Below are 24,694 nucleotides of genomic sequence, written 5' to 3' on the forward strand. Positions count from 1 at the left end.
GGGGGATGTGGTTTGGAACCCAAATTCCAATGAGTCGTGTGCTCTTGCCGACAGTATTTTAAGGGAAATTCTTCCTTGAAATTCCATCACATTGGATCTTTTTAAGGAAAATGCAAGTCTTTGTAAAATAGAACCTGTTTATTGTCAAGGAGTCCAAGGTACATGGACTATTGGGGTAATGTTTATATCCTAAAAGGAAACATTTTCTTCTCAACTTCCATTTCTGTTGGAATCCAACACCAATTCGACTCAAGAAGAAGTTCTATTTGCTAATTATCTCTAAAATGGAATTGATATGATGATTGCAGGACACTCTAATAATTGAAAGTGAAAGTGAAGCTGCTCAGTCGTGCCCGACTCTTTGCAACACCATGGACAGTAGCCTGCACCAAGCTCCTCCGTCCATGGGATTTTCAAGGCAAGAGTACTGAGTGGGTTGCCATTTCCTTCTCCAGGGAATCTTCCCAACCCAAGGATCGAACCCAGGTCTCTCTCATTGTAGACAGACACTTTACCGTCTGAGCCACCAGTAGCCAACAAAGATCACAGAACAATGAAATGCTCTGCGACTTGCTACACTGTTATAAGAGCAACAGGATAAAGAGATTTAAGAAGGAAAGTGTGTTTTAAACACAGAAGAATAATGTTTGAGGAATGACTAGTTTGTTTCCCTCTAGAAATCTCCTATACATGGGTCTCTGGGGAAGTCAAATCAATTAAAACCCTACATACTATTCTATTTGTGAGTGGAATGAAGCATACATTTCTCATGTTATTACATAAATGAATCTCATCTTCAGGGCTTTAAAATATAACGTTATCCAGACTATAGCGAATGTGCATGCCACCTCATCTTTCCGCATTATGATGAAATTGATTTTATGATTCTCATAAATTACAGGCCTGAGGCAGTAACAGACGTGAAGATGGTTTTGCTTTGTCTCCTCTAATCTCGCAGGCTGCATGTATCACTTGCTCTTTTTCCTTTTTTATGTTTCCTGAGCTGCAGATAGCTTTTCAAGTTTGCAATTCTTGTTCTAGTTCTCAACCAAAAAATGTGCTTTGAAAAAGATTCATCTGTTAGACCCAGGATGTATTCTTGGCTTATTTAGATCCTCTAACCTGAATATTGGGTTTCCCTGGTGGCTCAATGGTAAAGAATTCACCTGCCAATGCAGGAGATGCAAGAGACATGAGTTTGATCCCTGGTTCGGGAAGATCCCCTGGAGAACGAAATGGCAACCCACTCCTGTATTCTTGCCTGGAAAATCCCTTGGATAGAGGAGCCTAGCAGGCTACAGTCCGTGGGGTCGCCAAGAATTGGACATGACCGAGTATACACACGCACCTTAAGAAGACTGAGAATGGGAAGGGAGATACAAGTCAGGCCTCCTCATCTTGTCCTGGCAGGGGTGATCCCTTACCTGTCCACCTGCCTGCTAGACTGACTCTGGCCTTCAATGTCAGGAACAGATGGAGTTATGAGAACCTAGTGAAGGTTTACAGATTCCATCTCCACACCTATCCAGCACGAGGTTTCTGAATTCTCCTGTTCTGTTTACATCAGCCCACTTAGTTCTCTCTTAATTGGATATGCTTCGACCTGTGTCCCAGCCCAGCAGAGAATAAAGATATGTGGCCAAGGGAACACTGAATTCAAGCCAGGAGAAAGGTTTTGTACTACAAATTTATTCAACCAAATCTCACCCCTAATCTTCAGATTATCTTTTAGCCTTAAATCTTTTGGTTTTAGTATTTCAGTTGACTTTTGGCCCTCTCTCTATGTAAACAACAGTTCTATAAAGAGATAAGTCAGATCAGAACTGCTAATTATTATTCAACAATTGAGAAAATAGGGGGCCCCTAGTACAACTGGGGCTTTTCTCATAACTCAGTTGGTTATGAGAAAACCATGCGATGCAGGAGATCCTGGTTCAATTCCTGGGTCCAGAGGATCCCTGGAGAAGGAAATGGCAACCCATTCCAGAATTCTTGCCTGGAAAGTCCCATGGACAGAGGAGCCGGGCGTGCTACAGTCCATGGGGTTGAGAGTTGGACACAATTAGTGACTAAAGCACAAGGAGCAATCACTTGGGCTGGTGCCTTACACCAGCCTCAGAATGAAGGTGAAGGAAACCACCATGGTAAGTCTGACAGGATACACAAGAGCTGACTGTTCAATGCTGAGTGGACTTCATCATTATGACTTCTCAGAATATCTGGCCTATCTGTACTTACAATATGAATGTAATTCAGCCAACGCTTGAGGCTGGGGTTTTCCCCTTCGGCTGATCTGCAACGCCACGTGCTCTCACAATGCTCGGGTGCTGTTTCTCTATCAGTGTTCCGGCGTGTACTTTATTTCTGTAAAAACACTGAACCACGACTGTGACGTTTTGAGGGCAGAAAAGCTTCTTCCTATTTGTTTTCCTACCATCTTAAAACTTGGTTCGTAAGAAGCTCCCAGTATTTGTTGAATAAACCAAATTATCGTTTTGGTTTGAAATTACATGTAGGTATCCTATTTCTGATACATTTTTAGAAATGCTATTATAACACAAATAAAAACTCCTAATGCACACAACAGTCAAATTGGAAGAGTATATGAAACAGGCTTAATCTCTCCAAGGTGGGGAGTGGGGTCTAGTTCCAGTGAATTTAAAAAGCAGTCTCCTATGAGGTGAGGTGTACAGGGAACAACTTTCCTAACTGGCTTTAGACCAACCAAAACCTATTCTATTTCTTCCATGGAAACTTCAGTACCGAACTGTCAGGCAGTGTTTTTGCTTTTTTTTTTAGATGAAGAGATAACAGCTTTTACTGGAAAGATTTTACTCTAACAAAAATTTCAACCCTAACACTTTTATTTCTTTAAATTCCCTTGAGATAACTAGTATTCTAGATAGAACACTGCAAAATTCAGAACCAGGATTTTGGACTGGGAATCTGCTGATCCTAAAATGCAGGTGTCTTTTGAAGAAGCTCATAATCAGGAGGTAACTTCGATTCTGCAATGCCTAAACCTTACCCCCCCAACTCCCAGAATCCTTAAACCTGTTACCTTCTTTATTTCCTTATAAAACTATTTTGAGAAACACTGGCTGAAAAGAACCATGGGTAGGTGTGATTAATAACTAGATTTTTTTCCTCATTGGGCCATGTAGTACGTGTTTCTTTCAGTTTCCAATCAAGGGACTTGGCACATACTTAAGTGAATGGAATAAGCTTAGAGTCAAATTGTTTTAAATGTCAATTAAAGAGAAGAGTTTTTATATGTTATAAATCTATTAAGAAATAATGCTTACAATGAATTACATTTCTTAAATTGCATAAACAATCCTTTCTTTAGGGAAGTGATTATGAAGGAGGTGGGGTGGAAAATATAAAGCTCACCCAGGGGGATTTTTTTTTAAGCTATACATTCTCCCTCCACAAATATTCTGATATATTCCTTTTTGTTCTCTCTCTGGAATCAATGCTATAGTGAACCATTGACTGTTACGTATCATATCCTTTTGTATATTATGAATTATTGTTTTATATTTATCAGTGAATGAAATGTTTCCAATTAGAATTCTACAAAAATATAAGACAATATTTTGTTTAAATTAATGATTTATTTTTAATTATCCCTCTTAGTCCTGCATGCATTGTTAGCACAAAAACTTGATTACAACCTCCACTGAAGAGACAGTAGGTACACAGTCACCATCTGAAGAGCTTCTTCAGAGATGACCGACCTAGAATTCCAGGCCATCATAACACTGTCAGTAACCTATACAATGTTCAATAGAAAAATTTACCAAATATCCTTTGTTTAATGTAAACAAGGCAGGAGGCAAAACAGGTATTATAGTAACACTATTTTACAGGGCCCAGAAATATGATTACCTACCATGTTTTAACACATCAAGTGTCACAATGACATGCATATTTTGATTAACTGTACAATCCAAAATATAATTACCATATAAATTGTGGTTTTAGCAATTCACTGTTAACTTCCGTCAATACGTATAAACTTCATAATTAAATGGTAATTGTATATTAATGCAATAATTTATGGAAATATGTTACCATGAATTATGAAGTAATTCCATAATTTGTGCCCCGTAAAATTAAGTGTAATAATCTTTACACTAGCAACAGTGTAAGCAAGCTAAGGATTTTGGTCCTCATAGATATATACACAGATATATATACAGATATACACATACAATAATGTACAATTAAACCAAAAAGCTATGAATTCACTCACAGCTTATATATTGCACAGACAGATACATTATGAGAACATTACAGAGTTAGAATGTGAGTACTACAATGATAATCGGCTGGCTAAGGACAAATCTTGAGTTCTATCAAGTAAAGAATGAGGCTCATTACTGAAAAAAAAAAACCAAAAAACAAAAGCCAAAGACTACACTGTTAAGAGAGAAAGTTTAAAAAAGAATGTTATACCCACACACCAATGTGAAGCAAGACGGAAATTCAGTTTGGAACGCGTTATGGCAAGCGATCCCTAGGGTGGTACTGTCCACCCAACACAATGTGCCACAGTCTCCGTTTTGCACATGCTAAGAAACAGAAACAGTCAACTTCTGAAAGTATGGATATGGCTAGTCATGTAGGACAATGTTTCCCTAACAAATCAAACTCACTCTGAGAACTTGTGCTGGCTCTAGGTCTGAACTAAATAAGAAAAAGAAAAGAAAGACAGAAACCAACTTAAAAGATAAGCAAACTATACCTTAAGCTTTAGCTGATTACAAATCAAGGTCATTATAATAATTTAGGAAAATAATTATCTTTTAAGAAGCAGCATACACACACACACAAATAGGAGTTAAAGCTTTTCTGAGCTTGGTTTCATGGATTAGCCAAAAGGTCCCATTGTGAAATCAAGGATAAAATAGTATTTGGCTTTCGAGGTAACATTGCCATTACACTTACTGAACTCTATGCAAACATTAAGAAATATCTAATACCTCTTAATGTTCTATTTTAAATACACCTACATCAAAGTAGACTACAACTACATCTAAACATAAAGATGTTGCAGTGTTCCTTGCATCAATAAATACAGCAAAAAGAATAATATGCCTTCCCACGGTTAAAAGCCATTTAAAGAAAAACATGCACAAAGTAACTATCTCCCACTTATTTCTTCATTGTTTCGCTTAATAAATCTCCTAGAGTGAGCTAACAAAGATTTGCATTGAATTTAGAAATTTAGCTTTTTTGTCATTTTTAACAGTGGTAAGCATTCTAGAGCCAAGAACAGTCATAATTTTTTTTGACATTTTGTTCTTAATAAATAGCAAAAACTAACTACAAAATAAATCAGAAAAACAAATACAACAAAATTAGCAGTAGGTGTAAAATATGCTTCTACACACATGCTGTAGGATGTAGAGATGCAAATAGGCTAAACAAGTTCTCTCAAGGAGCAGTTTGGTCCCTTTCAGGCTGGAAGGCTCGCTAGACTGCTGCTCCTACAAATGTCAGTAAACGGGAAGGCAAGGAGCAAAGTGCTGCTGCTTAACACATCAACCGAAAAAAAACAAAACAAAAACCCAAGAAAGCTCAAAAGCATATTTGAGTGATAAGCATCACTTAAAGGAAGCATAGAAAGTGGATCAGCAAACCCCACTGTGTAAACCAAGGACAAGCGTGCTGTGCACAGCGCAGCCAACTCCCCACACCACTCCTTCCTGCACCCATGCCCACACAGATACCACTTTACCCAAATTCTTTCATATGTAAACAGGAAAGATTGGTTGGTTTGCTTTGAAATCTCTTTAGAATGATTTAAAACAAAAGACTGAGAAAAGAAAATTGTAAACATTCAGGACGCCATTGGCATTTTGATTGCTGCCACCTACACTACAATGCGTTTCAATACAAAAATCAAATTACAAAGCAAGTTTCAGAGAGGGACGGAGAGATAGAAAAAAAGAAAAGGGTCTCAACCCAATACATGTTAATCACCTTAAAAAATACTATTTTAGTAAACAATACCAACGGTGAGCACAAATTCAATGTTGTTGCAAAAATGACAAAGTTTAAATTAACTGGGACCCATACATGAAAATCAATCACTAACCTGGCTATGTGCACAAAAGAGTAAAAGAACGTTTCTTTAAAAAATATATATATATATTAATCAAGAATTTATCATATTAAACTGTTATTCTTAGAAAAGCTGAAGAAAGTTAATGGTGCTCTACACATTTTTATCTTCTACTATTAATTCATTTGATAGTTGCTAAATTGTATTTTTTCTCATTTACAGTTTTTTAAATATTTTGTTTGATAAGAATTCTGACCTTAAAAAGTTATAAAATTAGGGTTTTGGTTTTTTTTTTTGCTACTTGTTAATCCAAAAGAATGTAAGCACTTGAGTCCCAAAGAATGCCAAAAGGCCTTGCTACCTAAAAGGATATTAGATTAACAGAAATATCATCAAAGTCATGACATCAGAAATTTTGCAGCTTTCACACAGGCATTCAGAAATGCTTATTTCCTGAAGTTCCTTTGATTGTATCCTGGATTCAAGGACGTGCAACTTTATATATAGAACCATTATGATAAAGCCAGTGAAAACAACATCACACAACACTGTACTGAGAGCGTCCACTTAGTGGGTTCTGAATGGTTCTGTCCAGTTTACAGCAATGCTTCATTTAAAAAGGCTTTTTATTGTCACGTGGCTGGGTGGAACTGAGGCTTTTTTGATGAAATGTGCATGATCAATCTGTTCCCCTGGTTACTTGAAAGATGCTGTTTAGGGTGTGGAGGCTGCATGGTATTTCACAAAGGCGATAGCCGCCAGCTCCTTACAGAACTCTTCCAGCACAATCACACCCTCCAACAAGGTGATGTGGTCAATCCTAGGAAGGGAAAGCAGGCAATTAATCAATTCAGGATATTAGCAGATCATCAAACGAAGGCAAAAGCTTTAGACAAACAGCGTGAGAAACACTGACTTACACAGGTCCTTCAGGTTCCAGACCAAGTAATCGCTTTCTGACTAGTAGAAGCTTGGGAGTAAAGTCTTGAATACGCTGGATTCGAACCATGAGGTCTCCAACAACCTGCATCACAGGGACGAATGGGGCTCAGTTGCTGAACAACTCCATGGGGGATTTTCAGGATAAAGAAAAAAATTCCATTTCCTATTACTAAATGAAGACTGTCACTTTTCACTATTCACGTAACAATCTTGGACAAAGGACCCACAGCTATCCCTTAAAATACAAGAGCTACACGTATCATTTAAGAGAATGAATCTTCCTTTTTTCTCCACATTCTGCAGTGAAATAATTCCAAACAGAAAATACATTATATTTTTCATTGTTGTTGTTGTTTAGTGGCTCAGCTGTGTCCGACTCTTTGCGACGCCATGGACTGCGGCACACCAGGCTTCCCTGTCCTTCATCATCTCCCGGAACTTGCTCAAACTCATGTCCATTGAGTCGGTGATGCCATCCACCCATCTTGTCCTCTGTCGTCCCTTTTTCCTCCTGCCTTCAATCTTTCCCAGCATCAGAGTCTTTTCTAATGAGTCGGCTCTTTAGATATTTTTCATTATATGACACTAATTACATACAATGTTATTAAGATGTTAATTGGTCAGGCTGATCAATTCTGGAGAATATAACAAAACTGAGAACTCACCCTGACGATTACCGAGAATAGAGACCTACAGCCAGAAGCAAGGTTCACGTAAGGGTCCAAGAGGTACTCATGTATGTGCGGATGAGGGAAGAGAGAAAGTCTGGATAACACCGACGTTACTTGTAAGTTGACATCATATGGCTACAGAGAGGGAGAAAGGAAAAAGATATTTGACATTATCTCTATGTATATACCTGAGCACTGAATTTACCATTTCAATTTGTCTTTTTAAGAAAGGACGTATCATCTTAATCCTTCTCTATATGCTCTTCTACAATGACAGTACCTGTAACTATATTAGCTCTAGCTCTTACCGTCTCAAAGTGCATACATCATAGTCCTGAAACTTTAAAACCAGAAAAGCATGCACATGAACATATAGGAAAAATAAACATGTCACACTGACAGAATGTCTCTGCTTTTTGCAGGCTTTTTAAGTTGGTAAGATAGTTCAAGAGGTCATCAAAACCCAAAAAGACTTACATACTACAAACAATAGAAGACACATTAAATATTAGACAAATGACAAAAGATTAAAATCTTTTAAGTAATCTAATTTTAGAAATTATAATCCTTGTTTTAAATTATTCAACTGCTGCCAATTATCAAAAGCATATATACAATAAAGTCATATATATCACAGAACCTTGTCAACAGATTAAAAGTACTTGAGGGGTAGAAATAACTAGCACAAGCCTTAATAGTGAACTAGAAGATAAAAAAATCACTATTACAGAAAGGATCACCACCTTTACTGGGCAAGAGCATTAACTCTTCCAAAACAATGACTATATATCTGTGTAAAGTTCCTCATACACGTTTTGTATTACAGTATTACAATTTTACTAGTTTTTTATACTTAATCTGTTTATTCCTCATTGAAAGCAGCTTGGAGGTGCTTTACAGAGTATGTGTCAAAATCAAAGCAAGATGCATGATATGCAGAGTTGCTATTATGGTGCCTAGAATTTTCAACAGAAACCTCTCGTCCCTTTCAGTTTTCTTCTTCTAAGCAGTCAGAGGCAACTGAGTGGCTGAGACAAAAATGACTTCAGTGAGAAGGCTGGAAAGAACCACAGTGACTGGATGAATGAGAAACAGATGCTGCAGCAGGAGGAAGGGAAAAGTGATTCAGGACCAAGATAATATTAACCAGAAATGGTTAATCAGAATGGTTTACCCTCACTCACTGAGTAGCTTTTAGGCCCTTGATCATAATGAGCACCAATTAAGAAGTGAGTATTCGGCATGCAAAGGATGACCAATGCTTGACCATGTGCCAGAAGGTATCAAAGATGCTGTTATACGAATAGAAATTCAAGTCCTGGGGTAAAGTCTAACTTCAGTCTTTTTTGCTTACTACTAGGTTCATGAACACAGATTTTCTGAAAGAAGTAAAACTTCCCCTAAGTCACTCTTATTTAAAATCTAGCCTTACACAAGATAAATGAAAGCAGATACAACACCCACTAAGGGATAGATTGAAGGGCATCTTTTCCTACTTGATAATATTGGCGACAGAATAGCCTTCTCCAAGATTCAATTCAAAACAATGAATTCACATTAAATTGCATTTTAGGCACAAAGGAAACACTTTAAAAAATCTTTAAGAAGAATACATTTGGTAAAAATGTGGACAAAATCATTTAAAATACAACTTGAGTACAGTATTGTATATGACTTCATTTCAGGTAGTTCAGATTTTTAGGTCACTAAATTCCGCCATTTATAGGTGCTTTAAGTAAATAGACTGACAAAATTTGGCTTTTAACAATGATATATTACTACTTAATTTTCTCTATATGGTGTTACTTTGGTTTTAAGCTTTTTGAAACAAGAAGCTGTATCTTTGGTTGTTTAAGAAACTTAAGGCTGACTCAGATTATATTTTAATGTTGTGAAAATGAAAATAAAATTCAGCTAGACAGAAACTGTTCCATCATACTCTGAAATGGTTTCTACTTCATATTGGTAATAACTTTAAAACAAGCTGGCTTTTTAGGGGATTCTTAATAGTAACTGCTTGCATCTATCATTTTGATTATATTGTACTTCATAGAGTATTCACCTGAAATAAAAGTTAACTAGATTTTTCTGACATGTTAAATGGACTTGGCCCATTTTTTAATAAGCTCACCCTAAATACAAGGTGTGAATTTTAGGACAATGAACTTTGACTTAGATGTCACCTGCTGACTCAATCTCAACTCTTTTAGTAAAGGCCAAATATGTGGATGGCCAAAATGATAAGAATTTATAAACCTCAACAACTTGGTAGTCTCTGTAATTTCTTATAACACCTGCATTTAACAAGATTTTATATTTTTTAAAGCAATTTAAATTACTTTTATCCCCCCATAGTCCTCTTAGGCAAATCAAGTAATGTCAACTTCACTTTAACAATAAGAAAATGTGAGAAACAGCTAACTTGAGTTGCCCAGATTAAAATTTTTCCCTTTGAACTCGGGTTTCCCCACATTTTTCCTGGCATTCTTTATATTCTGTTGTGGACCTTAGCGTTTTACTATCTTTTTAAAATCACTACAGTTAAAAACAATACTAAACACACTGTATTTTTCAAAAATTAAGGCTGTGGCAACACAACAGTGTCGTGAAGACCTGATGTCATAACTTCTCAATTAGACAAGCAGAAATCAGCTACTTTATTACTAGTTATCCATAATGTTTAATCCCAGCCTGCTTAGCCTGATACTATTGGGGTATCTATGTACTATGAACATACAAGCAAACATCATCTTTAGCAAAAGCAGTTAGAAAAGAGAGAAAATGAAATTAAACCAAGCACGTTAGACCCACCAAAACTTATGATTATCTTTGCGATCTGATTATAAAGTCCTTATTCAAAAAGGCTTGGGAAGTCAAGGTTTTTAAAGACGGAAGGATTGAGGCTAGGCTCCACAGTTCACTCACTGAGTCACATTAACTAAAACTACGGACGGTCCCTCCTGTCGCTCAGGGTTCCAGGAAGACTGAGTGGGACATTGTCTGAATTGTCTTTGCACTGTGAAGAGCTATCTGGTGAAAGAAAAGAACTGCACACATTTCAGGATATGGTCTCCTGTGTATCCTTTGTGTCAGCGCTCTACAGATGGAAGGGAAAAATGCTCAGTGCGATGGGGATTCCAGGGGGATCTTTCCACTCAATTCAGATACTACTTTTTAATATTTAGATTCCTTTTGAGTGCTTTTGGTCAAAATTTCTAAAGATTACTGACTTGATACTGATTGTTGATGTCTCCTGGGTGTTTCATTTCAGTTCAGTTCAGTTGCTCAGTCGTGTCCGACTCTTTGCAACCCCATGAATCGCAGCATGCCAGGCCTCCCTGTTCATCACCAACTCCCAGAGTTCACTCAGACTCACGTCCATCGAGTCCACGATGCCATCGGGCCATCTCATCCTCGGTCGTCCCCTTCTCCTCCTGCCCACAATCCCTCCCATATCAGAGTCTTTTCCAATGAGTCAACTCTTTGCATGAGGTGGCCAAAGTACTGGAGCTTCAGCTTTAGCATCAGTCCTTCCAAAGAAATCCCAGGGTTGATCTCCTTCAGAATGGACTGGTTGGATCTCCTTGCAGTCCAAGGGACTCTCAAGAGTCTTCTCCAACACCACAGTTCAAAAGCATCAATTCTTCGGCGCTCAGCCTTCTTCACAGTCCAACTCTCACATCCATACATGACCACAGGAAAAACCATAGCCTTGACTAGACGGACCTTAGTCGGCAAAGTAATGTCTCTGCTTTTGAATATACTATCTAGGGGGTTGGTCATAACTTTTCTTCCAAGGAGTAAGTGTCTTTTAATTTCAGTCACCATCTGCAATGATTTTGGAGCCCCCCAAAATAAAGTCTGACACTGTTTCTACTGTTTCCCCATGTATTTCCCATGGAGTGATGGGACCGGATGCCATGATCTTCATTTTCTGAATGTTGAGCTTTAAGCCAACTTTTTCACTTTCCTCTTTCACTTTCATCAAGAGGCTTTTTAGTTCCTCTTCACTTTCTGCCATAAAGGTAGTGTCATCTGCATATCTGAGGTTATGGATATTTCTCCTGGCAATCTTGATTCCAGCTTGTGTTTCTTCCAGTCCAGCGTTTCTCATGATGTACTCTGTATATAAGTTAAATAAGCAGGGTGACAATATACAGCCTTGACGTACTCCTTTTCCTATTTGGAACCAGTCTGTTGTTCCATGTCCAGTTATAACTATTGCTTCCTGACCTGCATACAGATTTCTCAAGAGGCAGGTTAGGTGGTCTGGTATTCCCATCTCTTTCAGAACTTTCCCCAGTTTCTTGTGATCCACACAGTCAAAGGCTTTGGCATAGTCAATAAAACAGAAATAGATGTTTTTCTGGAACTCTCTTGCTTTTTCCATGATCCAGCAGATGTTGGCAATTTGATCTCTGGTTCCTCTGCCTTTTCTAAAACCAGCTTGAACATCAGGAAGTTCACGGTTCACGTATTGCTGAAGCCTGGCTTGGAGAATTTTGAGCATTACTTTACTAGCACGTGAGATGAGTGCAACTGTGTGGTAGTTTGAGCATTCTTTTGCATTGCCTTTCTTTGGAATTGGAATGATAACTGACCTTTTCCAGCCCTGTGGCCACTGCTGAGTTTTCCACATTTGCTGGCATATTGAGTGCAGCACTTTCACAGCATCATCTTTCAGGATTTGAAACAGCTCAACTGGAATTCCATCACCTCCACTAGCTTTGTTTGTAGTGATGCTTTCTAAGGCCCACTTGACTTCACATTCCAAGATGTCTGGCTCTAGATTAGTGATCACATCATCATGATTATCTGGGTTGTGAAGATCTTTTTTGTTCAGTTCTTCCGTGTATTCTTGCCACCTCTTCTTAATATCTTCTGCTTCTGTTAGGTCCATACCATTTCTGTCCTTTATCGAGCCCATCTTTGCATGAAATGTTCCCTTGGTATCTCTAATTTTCTTGAAGAGATCTCTAGTCTTTCCCATTCTGTTCTTTTCCTCTATTTCTTTGCACTGATCACTGAAGAAGGCTTTCTTATCTCTTCTTGTTACTCTTTGGAACTCTGCATTCGGATGCTTATATCTTTCCTTTTCTCCTTTGCTTTTCGCCTCTCTTCTTTTCACGGCTATTTGTAAGGCCTCCCCAGACAGCCATTTTGCTTTTTTGCATTTCTTTTCCATGGGGATGGTCTTGATCCCTGTCTCCTGTACAATGTCGTGAACCTCAGTCCATAGTTCATCAGGCACTCTATCTATCAGATCTAGGCCCTTAAATCTATTTCTCACTTCCACTGTATAATGGTGTTTCATTTAATCAGATTCAAACTAAGCCTAGAGAACCAGCACAAAGACACAATACACTGGGAGGTTTATTGTAAACCTCCCCACTAGCTGGCGGGGTGGGGATGGGGGAGGGGGAGGGGTGGGGAGGAGGGGCCGGGGAGCGGTTTACATAGCTATGATGTACACAGCATAATACCTACAGTGAAAGTCAAAGTCCCTTCAGTCCTATCTGACTCTGTGACCCCATGGGCTGTAGCCTACCAGGCTCCTCTGTCCATGGGATTTTCCAGGCAAGAACATTGGAATGGGTTGTCATTCCCTTCTCTAGGGGATCTTCCCAAATCAGGGATTGGACCCGAATACTTCGGTTCTTAAGTATGAAATATCAATCAACAAAAAATGAAACAGCAGAAATGCAGTACATGTTGTTAAGATGTTAAATCCTTAGTTTTAGGTGATGTGACTTAGTGAGTGAACTGTGGAGCCTAGCCTCAAGCCTTCTGTCTTTAAACAACTTGACTTCTCAAGCCTTTTCAGATAAGAACATTATAATCAGATTGCAAAGATAATCATAAGTTCTGGGGGGTCTAACGTGCTTGGTTTAATTTCATTTTCTCTCTTTTCTAACTGCTTTTGCTAAAGATGATGTTTGCTTGTATGTTCACAGTACATAGATACCCCTAATAGTATCAGGCTAACCAGGCTGGGATTAAACATTATTATGGATAATTAGTAATAAAGTAGCTAATTTCTGCATGTATAATTGAGAAGTTATGACATCAGGTCTTCACGACACTGTTGTGTTGTCTGTCTTAATTTTTGAAAAATACAGTGTGTTTAGTATTGTTTTTAAAAGAAAAAAAGGCCTTGACGCTATGTCTTTATTGATTATCATCAGAAGTCAACCCAGTGATATACTTCTTAATTATCGTTTCTTTATTTGGCTTTCTGGTTATTGAAGACAGCCTGATGGTACAATAAATTTCTTTTGTAACTCCCTAGGCTCGTATAAATATTCAACTAAAATGCTAAAAAAAAAAAGCACTTTAATATAGGATTTCAAATTAATTCTAATTGGCTAACTCAGTTTTCATGCTGAGGCAAGTTTAATGCCACATAGTTTCATTTCAAGTGTCCATATCAACATATAAAACATTTCAAAGCTCTATCGTTACTCTATGTCAGGGAGAGAGGGAGGGAGGGATTCTCTAACCTCAAATTCAGTTATCCTGACAGTCGGTGAGAGAGACACAGCAGCATACCAGCTGCCGGTGATTTTACTTCCTTTGAAATAAGTAAATTGACTTTTTATATTTCATTTCCCCTTATGAAAATGAATATCATTCACAAATTCTTTGTCTGAAGAAGCAGGTTCATCTAATACTGTTCTGTAATTTTTGCGAGACCAGAGCACTCAAGATTTGGTTTGAAATGACATTTAAGGTCTTCTGTATTCAACCTAACAAGTTTCACTCTATCTGTACCTGTACTAACCACAAGGCTTTCTAGGAAAGCCCTCTAGTCACTGCCAAAAGGTGTTAAGACTACTGTTAATAAGACAATGGCCTACAATGAGAAGTAAACACAGAAATCCGTAACACCTGTCAGGCCAGATCAAAGTTTTAACATAATGAATGCATCAGAAACCCACCAACTGTTGGCAATCAAGCTTTACGAAAAAGTCATCTGGTGGAAAAATGAAAACAATAAAACTACTGAAGATGTAAACAGAACCCATGGTGAATGGTAAAATAATACGAAATTAATACTTTAAAACTTATTACCTGATCAAGAATTCTTCCCATCCTGTCAAATAAGACTTTCAAAAAATGACCTTCAAAGAAAGCTGCTTCTAAATTGCACCTTTCCAGTGCTTTTGGAGAGCCAGGCCACTCCCATCTTAAGCAGATAGCACAGTAGTCCCGGAACTGCAGAGAAAGCATTTGACTCATTAAAGAAGAACTGAGCAAAAACAGTTTGAGATTAAATAGAAACAATTTCCCCCCATAAGCATAACAATCCACTCGAATGCTGAGTGTCTGCTGAGTGTCAGGTACCGCAGAAGACAGGAGAAGACGGCACAGATGACACCTTGACTGCAGAGAGGCGCAGGTAAGGCTAACAGCCACCGGTACCAACACGCTGGTGAGAAAGCAGGCAGCGTCTAACTTCACCATAGTGCCCCTCACACTGCTGGGGCGAGCATAAGCATATGCTGCTCCCTTTGGAGGACTTCAACCCTTTCCTTATTCTCGTCACAGATTTAGAGTACTTAGAAAGCAAAGTAAGTCTTAGCCACATTTCCCAGTCTATTCTTAAATGTCACATGTAATGTACAAAGTAGATGAAATATAATAGGTGAACAGATGCATGTCATCTGAGAAGGCAAACTTGACCTTGCTGCCATTTGTTTACACAGGCACGTTGCTGTGACTGTTATGAGGGGAATAAACAGGGCTGCTGCAAGTACAGTCTGAAAACTGTTCACTACCATCGCAATGGGATGAGTACAAACACGGAGAGCCAGTTTAGAAACATCTCTTTCAATTTCACTGAGTCAATTTTACGTCTGTTCAATCTAATAAAATAACTGGGGCCTGTATTTAGCGTTTTTTCATTTTTGTGGTATTTCATTTTTATATTTTACAAAAGCATTGGTCCATGACAGGTTAAAAGTAAGTGGAAACTGGCCCTTACTATACATTTTATCAGTAAGGAACACCACAATATGGATTTTTGAAAGCACAAGAATATCTGTCATAATAAAAAGAATTTAAAAGTCTTCTCTGACATGTAATCTACTGGAATTTAAAAAATGAAATTTGGAGCATAGTTTTCTTCCATATTCTTTTCCTTTTCACATTCTCCTTATTAAATAAAGCAAAATTACTTTGATATCTGTAGTTTACAAATTAGCTGAGATTAAAACATATTCTTACTACAAAGCGCTAGCTTCAACTTTTAAAAGAAAAACATATTTAAAATGATTAAAAACCCAACTTCTTCAATATCTTGCGAGTTTTAAACTATTTCTTTCAATAGACAATTTTCTTTATAAAACCACATCCCAATATTTAATAAAGCATTTTTATATTAAAATTTTTGAATTTCTGAGCTAGAAAATAAGTCTAAATTTTTTCTATTCTTTTTGTCTCATTTACAATATGCCTAAAACAATTCTAACTGTTATCAGATTATGGAAATAAAACTTTTCAGAGAGAATCACAGTAGTTTAAAAATCCAATCGGTACTACTGAGGTTGGGGCTGCTTTCATTGTCTCTATATTATTGTTACATGAATGTATTTGGTACTCTGGTACTCTAGTTATTCACATAGTGATGGGGACTTGAATTTAGGCTTAAAGCATCATGAATTAACTGTAAGGGCATGCAAGTTAATTATCGATAAAAGCACACTTCCACCCAAAAGATTTAAATGAAAATTAAATGCATATTTTTCTGATGTGAGGCATTTCAAAACTTTGGAATTTGGTAAAATGTAAAATGCTACAGGGGGCTTCCCTGGTGACTCAGCAGTAAAGAATCTGCCTGCAGTGCAGGAGATCTGGGTTCAATCCGTGGATCGGGAAGATCCCCTGGAGAAGGAAATGGCTACCCACTCCAGGATTCTTGCCTGGGAAACCCCATGGACAGAGGAGCCTGGTGGATGATAGTCCATGGGGCTAGAGAGACTGAGTGTGCGCGCGCACACACACACACACACACACACGCACGCACAACGCTGCAGAGGGAAAAGATGATTGACAGAAGTCCATTTAATAACTAAGAGGAGATGTTTGAGAAAGTGGTTTCAGGGAAGTGGGAAGCTGGGAAGCAGAGGATGAAGGCAGTCCTTGGGAATTACAGATGAGTGAGAACAGTGGGGAAGAGGGGAGGAAGCAGCCTGTGGGTTGGGAGTAATGCTAGAATCACTTTAAGTCATGGTTTAGATCAGCAGGGAGAAGGATCTAGGGGAGAAATAACTTCAAGGACAGAAAGAAAAGGAAGAAAGGGGCGGGGGGTGGGGAGGAAGCACAGAGAAATCTTGCGACAGAGACACACACTCAGTGAAAGGCAGTCAGGTCACTGGCAGAAAGTTCAAGTGGTTGAGAGTGGCATTCAGGTCTTGCAGAGAAAGGGGAACCTCTGGAGAAACAACTGCGGCCCGTGTGACGAGGGCTGTGTTTGTGCATCTTATTAGGTCTCGCGTCAGATCACTTCACCTACCTGCCTGTGAGCGTCTCGGAGGTAGGTGTCATATCCAGTGCCCTCCACGTGGTAGGACGATTTTGCTTCGTCTGGGACCAGACAGAGAAAACTTAAAACGAAAAACAGGCATAATCAGCAACACAAATACTCTCACAATTCACTATCTCTATGTGTATTAAAATATCTAGCAGGATCTTCAGTTTAGCTGAGTATTAATGCAGATGGAAACTTGAAAAGCATTTATCGTGAATCAGTCCTACAATTTACTGATTAAATACTGTCATTATTTTAAAGGTTTTCTTTAAAAATCACTCATTCCACTTAAAGTAGAAATCAAGCAGAAGATGACTTGACTTTTTCTACATTACAGGGCAATGACAGAGAGCCCTGATGTTTGTTAGTCTCAGGGAACTGGCTTTTAAATAACAGAACCTTAGATCCTCATGCACCCTAACTAAGCATCTTGCACTACTGCAGTTTTCTCTAAAGCCACCTCACAGCACCTGGCACGTCACTGATAGGATTGCAAAGGAAGAGAAAGAAGAAAATTACTGGGGAAAAGGCACTTAAAAAAAACCCTTTATAAAGGACTTCTCTGGTGGTGCAGTGGATAAGAATCCACCTGCCAACGCAGGGGGCAGGGGTTTGATCCCTCGTCCTGAAGATTCCACATGCTACGGAGTAAATAAATAAGTTCCTGCACCACAACTAGTGAGCCCATGTGCTGCAACTGCTGAAGTTCGCACACCTAGAGCCCGTGCTCCGCAACACGAGAAACCCACACACCGCAGAGAACAGACCCTCTCTCCGCAGCTCGAGAAAGCCTGAGCATAAGCAAGGCAACAATGACCCAGCAGAGCCAAAATTAAATAAATATAAATTAATTAATTTAGTTTAAAAATATATATAAACACACAAACTAATGAGAAGAAATAGCCCTCCGCTTAGCACATGTGAGTACATGGCTAGTAAATTCAATCCGTTAAACTGGAAATTCTCAATGTTGTTCCAACTGGGAACTACTTAAAATTGTTTACATTTAAAAAAACAAAAGGAGAGTACCCTGAAGATTAGTTTCCTCACTATCACTCTAGAGGTTTCTTTTTTTCCTTTTTTGTATCGATTGTTGCCTCTAGGCTGTTCACTAGCTACATCAGCATTTCAAAAAGATGACATAATCTCTAAAAAAGGGAAGACTGAGTTCATGGCATATCTCTATAATGATCAAAGAGCAGAGCTGTTATACGTTGTAAAAACAAGTGAAAGGGATGTAAGTCGAATACATACAGCAACTCACCTATTTACAATTTTGTGGACTTCAGTCTTCCCATCGGTTTTGGGGTGGTCTGGAGTAGCAGGAGGTGAGGAACTAAGCCACTCTTGATTTGACAAAGTGTTATCTGGTGAAATGTCAGTAAATAAGGGATCTTCTTCCAGATCTCTAAGTTTAATTTAATGATGCATAAAAAAAAATTTATTATATTTTCTAAACCAAAAGATTCTCTGCTATGTTCTCAAGAAACCTTTACATAATTTTGCTAATAAAGGAATTAAGGAATAATGAATGTATTTATATTGTACAGAGAAATTAACATTTTTTACTAACATCAAACTCAAGGTTATATTGACTGTTAGGTTCAGTGACTAGATACTGCTGCTTGTGATTTGAAGGGACAATAATATCAGGACATCTAAGTTTTATTTTTAAAATCTTTTAAACTGTTTAAGTATTTTTTAAAATACTTTAAAGAGAAGAAGGAAGAGAAGAGAAATTAAGAGGGGAGAAAATCAGGACTTAATATGAAATGCTAAATTCAGAGCTGGATAGAAACTTACACTGCTCCTGCTATTAATCCATTCTCCACTACATCTTTATCTTCTGGGCACACAGGTTTATATTCTGTATAGTTCCTTTCTTCAAGATTTCTTAGGACCAAATTGTAAAGAATGTGCTCATTGGGTTTTTGTAAAAGATGTTCAAACATTCTTAACGTCATTATGCTGATCTGAAACCCAAAATGATGAAAGGTAACTGGAAAATGCTTAAACTACTTTTCATGATTTCAATTTTCAAAATAAAAAGCCACATAAAATAAGGCTGTATTCAAAACATGACAAGTACATCAAAGTCAGTATGTCAAAGAACCTAAGTCCAATTCTAAATTCTTGTATAGCTCACCTCATCAGATATGTGATCACAGTGTTCAATTAACCTATGTCTTAAAGGATGTCTGCTAATTTCTGCCAGAGTTTCTGGTTCCCTCTGTTCTCCAAGGATGAAAAACACCATTTCTTGAAGCAAAATGTCGGAGGTTACTTGCCGAACAATGCGATGGAGCAGAGCAGTTGATGTCAGAATACCCATCTCAGAACTGCATAACAAACAGGTAATTAGGGGGCGAGAATAACAAGAACGCAGTGATTTTTTTTAAAAAAAGTAAAGAGGCCACTCATGGGCATCCCTGGTAGCTCAGAGGTAAAGGATCTGCCTGCAATGCAGGAGACACGGGTTTGATCCCTGGGTTGGGAAGATCCCCTGGAGAAGGAAATAGCAACCCACTGTAGTATTCTTGCCTGGGAAATCCCATGGACAGAGGAGCCTGGCAGGCTACAGCCCATTGAGTCACAAAGAGTCAGACATGACCTAGCTACTAAACAACAACAAAGAGGCCACTCACGTTTGCATTAGCTGAGGTTCCATTACACCAATAAAAAATCTTTCATGAACAGCTTTGGCAAGAGCAACAGCAGCAGTCTAGAACATAGTATTAAGTATCATATTTTTTTTAATGAGAAAGATTAATTTATAACACCAACAAATCAATTTGTACTCTCCATCTAATTTACTGTAGAAAAACAAACTTGCCTATTGCTTATCTTGTTGATGGCATATAAACCTAGATGAGATGTTAGCTACTGGTTTCTTTACATGTCATTTAAAATTCCAAGAATAAAGACAAACAGGATAAAAATATTATCCCAACCACTTATTGTATTAACATCTCCCCAAAGAGGAGAAATGCAGGGAAGCCGATGTTATCTTGTAAAGGGTTGTGCTATAATACTTAAAGAAACATCAGGGCAGAAGTTAACTGTGATTTATTCCAGAGCTGTAATACACATACACGCACACACGCACAAACACATATATATATACTTTTGGAGGGTTAGTTATTTCATTTTGTTTATTTCACTAACTGTGCTATCTATCCTAAGACAATTAAGACATATTTATGAATATAGATTGAGTATTCAAATTCACTCAGTAGTTGTTTACATTTTTAAGTTATCAATAAACAACAAAAGTATTCAAACCTTTTGTGCTTCCTTTATGAGTTGATCACAATAATCAAACCAGGAGAGAAATGAAATTAAGGCTCTTTTTCCGGGAAATGCTGAAGCATCTTCTTTATGACTATATGAGTCCAAGCTATAGGACACAGAAGAACACAGAGTTATTCAAAAGCATTAATCCAGTTCCGTGCCTACAGGGAGATGAAGGCCTGTGAATGAACACACGGGATGATATATTCAGGTGGGTGAGACTGGAGGACAATCAGAAGAGGGTTTTATACATGAAAGCCAAAGATCAAAGTTTTTAGATAAAAGTTGTGAATAATTTTCACTCATTAAGTGGGGAATGGAGCTACAGCAGAAAAGACACTGAGACAGCTCCTCATATTTCCACCATAAATTTGACCAAGTAACAGGAATGGAAAAGTTGGAAGTTCTCAGCCTCTAGGATGAAAGGAAAGGAGTGTAAAGCAGGGACGGCAAAAGGAAACGACTGGCCTGCTTCTCTTCCTGCCTTAAAATACTACTCAGTAGTGAAGTTAAGAAGTGGATCTGGCCTACAGATGTTGACAGAATACAGGGTGTAAAAAAAACAAGTATAAACTAAAGAAGGGTTAAAAACGCACAGAGAAACAGTAACAGGTTCTGATGTCCAAAATGTTAGGCTGCCTACAAGTGGTGGGATTACGAGTAATTTTATTTATGCTGCTTTACACTTTTAATGAGCTTCCCTTGTGGCTCGGCTGGTAAAGAATTGTCTGCAATGCAGGAGACCCGGGTTCAATTCCTGCGTTGGGAAGATCCACTGGGGGACGGATAGGCTATGCACTCCAGTATTCTGGCCTGGAGAATTCCATGGACTGTATAGTCGATGGGGTTGCAAAGACTCAGGACACGACTGAGCTACTTTCACTTTCACACTTTTGATAACTTATAAATGTTCTGCAGTAATCCTAATTTCATATGAGAATCAAGTGGGTAGCCCTAACGCTGGGGGAAACAGGTGAGAGAGGTGGGAGGTGAGGTTCCACACAAGTTTTTTGGTTTTTTTAAAAATACAGTCAGATAAAGTTATCAATCTTAAGGTATTAACTGATCACTACAAGAGACAAGGGGAAATAGCTTAACTGTGTAACACCTAGACTGTCACCGTGCCAATTCGCTCCTGATAACAAAGTTTAAAGCAAGCCTCAAAACAACAATCTGGTTTAATGATGACTAGCAATGTTATATATTTCAAACCTAAAGAGGTATATCACTGCCAAATGCAAATCGATTTAAAAGTGTATGTTTAAGAGGTCACATTCATAGGAAAACGCAAACAGCGGCTCTTACCCCCAGTTAATTGCTTCCACTGTTTCAATATCTAAGGGGTCCACTGACTGAGGTAGGGCCTTGTACAGGGAGGCGAGCCTGTCGGTGAGCAGTTCGCACAAGCACGTGCTCTGCGTGAGGCACTTGGCGGCGGCTGGCTCCGGCAAGCTCACTAAGAGCATCAAGCCCTCGCAGGCTTTCACGGCTATTCGGCCATCCTGAGGGGAAAAACACACACCTTTACAGTGCTTGAATCAGACACACCTCAGGTTGTTTGGAAAAGTTCCCCTTAAACAGATTAACGTTTTATGCCAGAATAAACATAGAATTTTTTTTTTCTATGCATTTAATGGTGATTATGTTGTGGGGGGGGGGCGGTGCGGAAAGAAAAGAAGATGACTCACAGGACTTCTAGTAAGATTTAACAAAGAGTTCACTAGGTTGTAATCCTGGTTTGGACGAACAACTGTGGCCTCTGGCAATTCAGTGACACTGAGGTTTTCCAAGCTCGTGGACAGGTCACCCATCTGACGAGAAGTCTCATCTTCTAAGTCTGTGTGCTCTGTTCCAGAAGCACCCGACGGTTCCTCTGGCTGACAGGACTGGCCTGTATCTGTTGACAAGGAATCTTGACCTTTTAATACATCTTCTGAAATTGCATTTGGGCCTCCTTGGGAAGCCAGTGATTTAAACTTGTTCTGAAAAGGAATACATGTTTTATAAGATTCATGTCAAAAACCTTATAGAACAGAAATCATATTTTAATGAGTTTTCCTGTAATTAACACTCAATATCTGGCCACTGTCATAACGGATAAAACTGTTATGACAAATGAAAATACCCAGACTTAAACAAACTGTGCTTTAGATGTCTTAAAATTACACAGGCGTTTATAAGAGTCTTCAGAACAGGCTCTACAAAATGTTTTACACTGACTGTAAACAATGAACAATATTAGTAATAATTATTTGACTGCTACTGCAAACAACTGATGTCAGTGAGGAAAAAATAAGATTCAGGAAGTTTCAGTTGCCGTTAATTGTTTTCTCATCACTGGCCTACTAAAATTAAATAGCCCTAATGCTGATTCTTCTAAGATTAGTTTCTAAGATGATTTTTCTAAGGCTTTTCCTAATACCTCTGCTCTGTAAATACAACTCAATACCCTGAGGACATTCTTGTTAGTATTTTTGAGGGTAAAAACAAAGATCTGCTTGAATTGTACATAGCCAAACACAAAAAGAACCTAAATTGAAGCAAATCATTAGTTTCCAGGCGAAGGTTTTTTGCTTTCCATTTAAACCTAAGAGCAAAAAAATCAAATCACACATTTCATATCATAGTTTTTATGAATGTAAAATTTAGACATTCACACAATTTAGAATTCATCATAAATCAGCTTCTCTGCAGGACCTATCAGAGTGCTTCATCAGAGAAGTGCATTAAATGCTGAATAAAGTCAAAGTTCCACTTCCAAAATTATATGATAGATATTATAAATCACTTTTCAGTCGCTCAGTTGTGTCCGACTCTTTGCGACCCCATGAGTTGCAGCACGACCAATCTTGTTGAGAAATTGGGCTCATAGCACATACATTAAAAGAAAATAATCCTATGGAACTAAATGAATATTCCAACCGACTTCCTAATTTCCTAAGAAGTCAACCGTATATCATAGTTTTTATGAACGTCAAATATTTTATTCCATCTGAAATGTTAATACTGTTATTGGGAGCAGCATCTTGGATAAGAATGGCAAGAGGAAGGACAATCCTGGGGTCACAAAGAGTCGGACGTGACTAAGCAGCTAACACTTTGGCTTTCAGCACTCACTCCCTGAACTACTGTTTCTCAACTCAGGACTGCTGGTTTTCTGTGGGGCTTGATAAAAACGCAGAATGAAAATATCTGGAGGTGGAACCAAGGGATCTGCATTTTAAAAAATGCTCTGCAAGCACGTACGAATTCAAAGCCTTTGACAGTTCCAATCTATCTGTCTGGGCCCCTTTCTTACCGCATAGCCTGATTAAACTGTGTGAGTCACACCACGGACTTCCCTATCTTCACTCCTTTCCTTGTGCTCGCCCATTCTTATTTAAACATCTGTCAAGGCTCATTTCAAGGACAGCCTCTTCCATGCTCCCTCCTAACGACCAAGGCAGATGTAATCTCTTCATCCTGTGAAGTTTTAGGGGCATTTACTCTGTATCTTTCTTATGATACTCGCCTTACTCTACCTTAGATTACAGTATTTGAACGTTAGTCTTCACTCATCACCAGACTACCAAACTCCTTTACAGCAAAGAGTGTTTCTAACTTATCTACCGTCTGCATTTAGTCTTTGCTCATCACCAGACTACCAAACTCCTTTACAGCAAAGAGTGTTTCTAACTTATCTACCATCTGCATTTAACTCACAGCAAACGCCGTCTACTGGCTGATGTAAATGAAGCGAGAGATCAGATTTCAAGGGATATATACTTGAGAAATGCAAAGTACTTTCATTACTAGTGAAAGTGAAAGTGAAAGTCGCTCAGTTGTGCCTGACTCTTTGAAACCCCGTGACTACACAGTCCATGGAATTCTCTAGGCCAGAATACTGGAGTGTGTAGCCTTTCTCTTCTCCAGGAGATCTTCCCAATCCAGGGATCGAACCCAGGTCTCCAGCAATGCAGGCGGATTCTTTACCAGCTGAGCCACAAGGGAAGCTCTATTACTATCATACTAGTAATAAAGCTGCATGTCTCAAAAGATTCATTCATTCAATGTGTTAATTAAACAGTTATTGTGCATTGTGCTAGATACCAGAGAAGCTATCGGGACTCAAAGATTAATAAAATAGAATCCTTGTCCTCAAGGAGCTTCCTGACCAGGAATAAAATGCACATAAATGACTCTAATGCC

The 24,694-nt window shown here is 38.4% G+C and overlaps 1 protein-coding gene across 1 annotated transcript in view; it reads right to left on the bottom strand.

Annotated features, from left to right (window-relative positions):
• Positions 3,598-24,694, bottom strand: part of FAM160B1 (family with sequence similarity 160 member B1) — a 38,860-nt gene continuing 17,763 nt past the window's right edge. Inside the window, exons 6-17 of the mRNA XM_018041565.1 lie at positions 22,195-22,488; positions 21,812-22,008; positions 20,498-20,612; positions 19,861-19,937; positions 19,362-19,554; positions 19,019-19,188; positions 18,480-18,623; positions 17,201-17,291; positions 14,758-14,901; positions 7,681-7,821; positions 6,994-7,097; positions 3,598-6,893 (exon numbers count right to left, since the gene is read on the bottom strand). Coding sequence (XP_017897054.1) covers positions 6,788-6,893; positions 6,994-7,097; positions 7,681-7,821; positions 14,758-14,901; positions 17,201-17,291; positions 18,480-18,623; positions 19,019-19,188; positions 19,362-19,554; positions 19,861-19,937; positions 20,498-20,612; positions 21,812-22,008; positions 22,195-22,488 — 1,776 coding nt within the window. The 3' untranslated portion in view covers positions 3,598-6,787. The remainder of the gene's footprint in view (positions 6,894-6,993; positions 7,098-7,680; positions 7,822-14,757; positions 14,902-17,200; positions 17,292-18,479; positions 18,624-19,018; positions 19,189-19,361; positions 19,555-19,860; positions 19,938-20,497; positions 20,613-21,811; positions 22,009-22,194; positions 22,489-24,694) is intronic.

This window comes from Capra hircus, chromosome 26 (genome assembly GCF_001704415.2).
Source record: "Capra hircus breed San Clemente chromosome 26, ASM170441v1, whole genome shotgun sequence".
Classification (NCBI taxonomy): Eukaryota; Metazoa; Chordata; class Mammalia; order Artiodactyla; family Bovidae; genus Capra; species Capra hircus.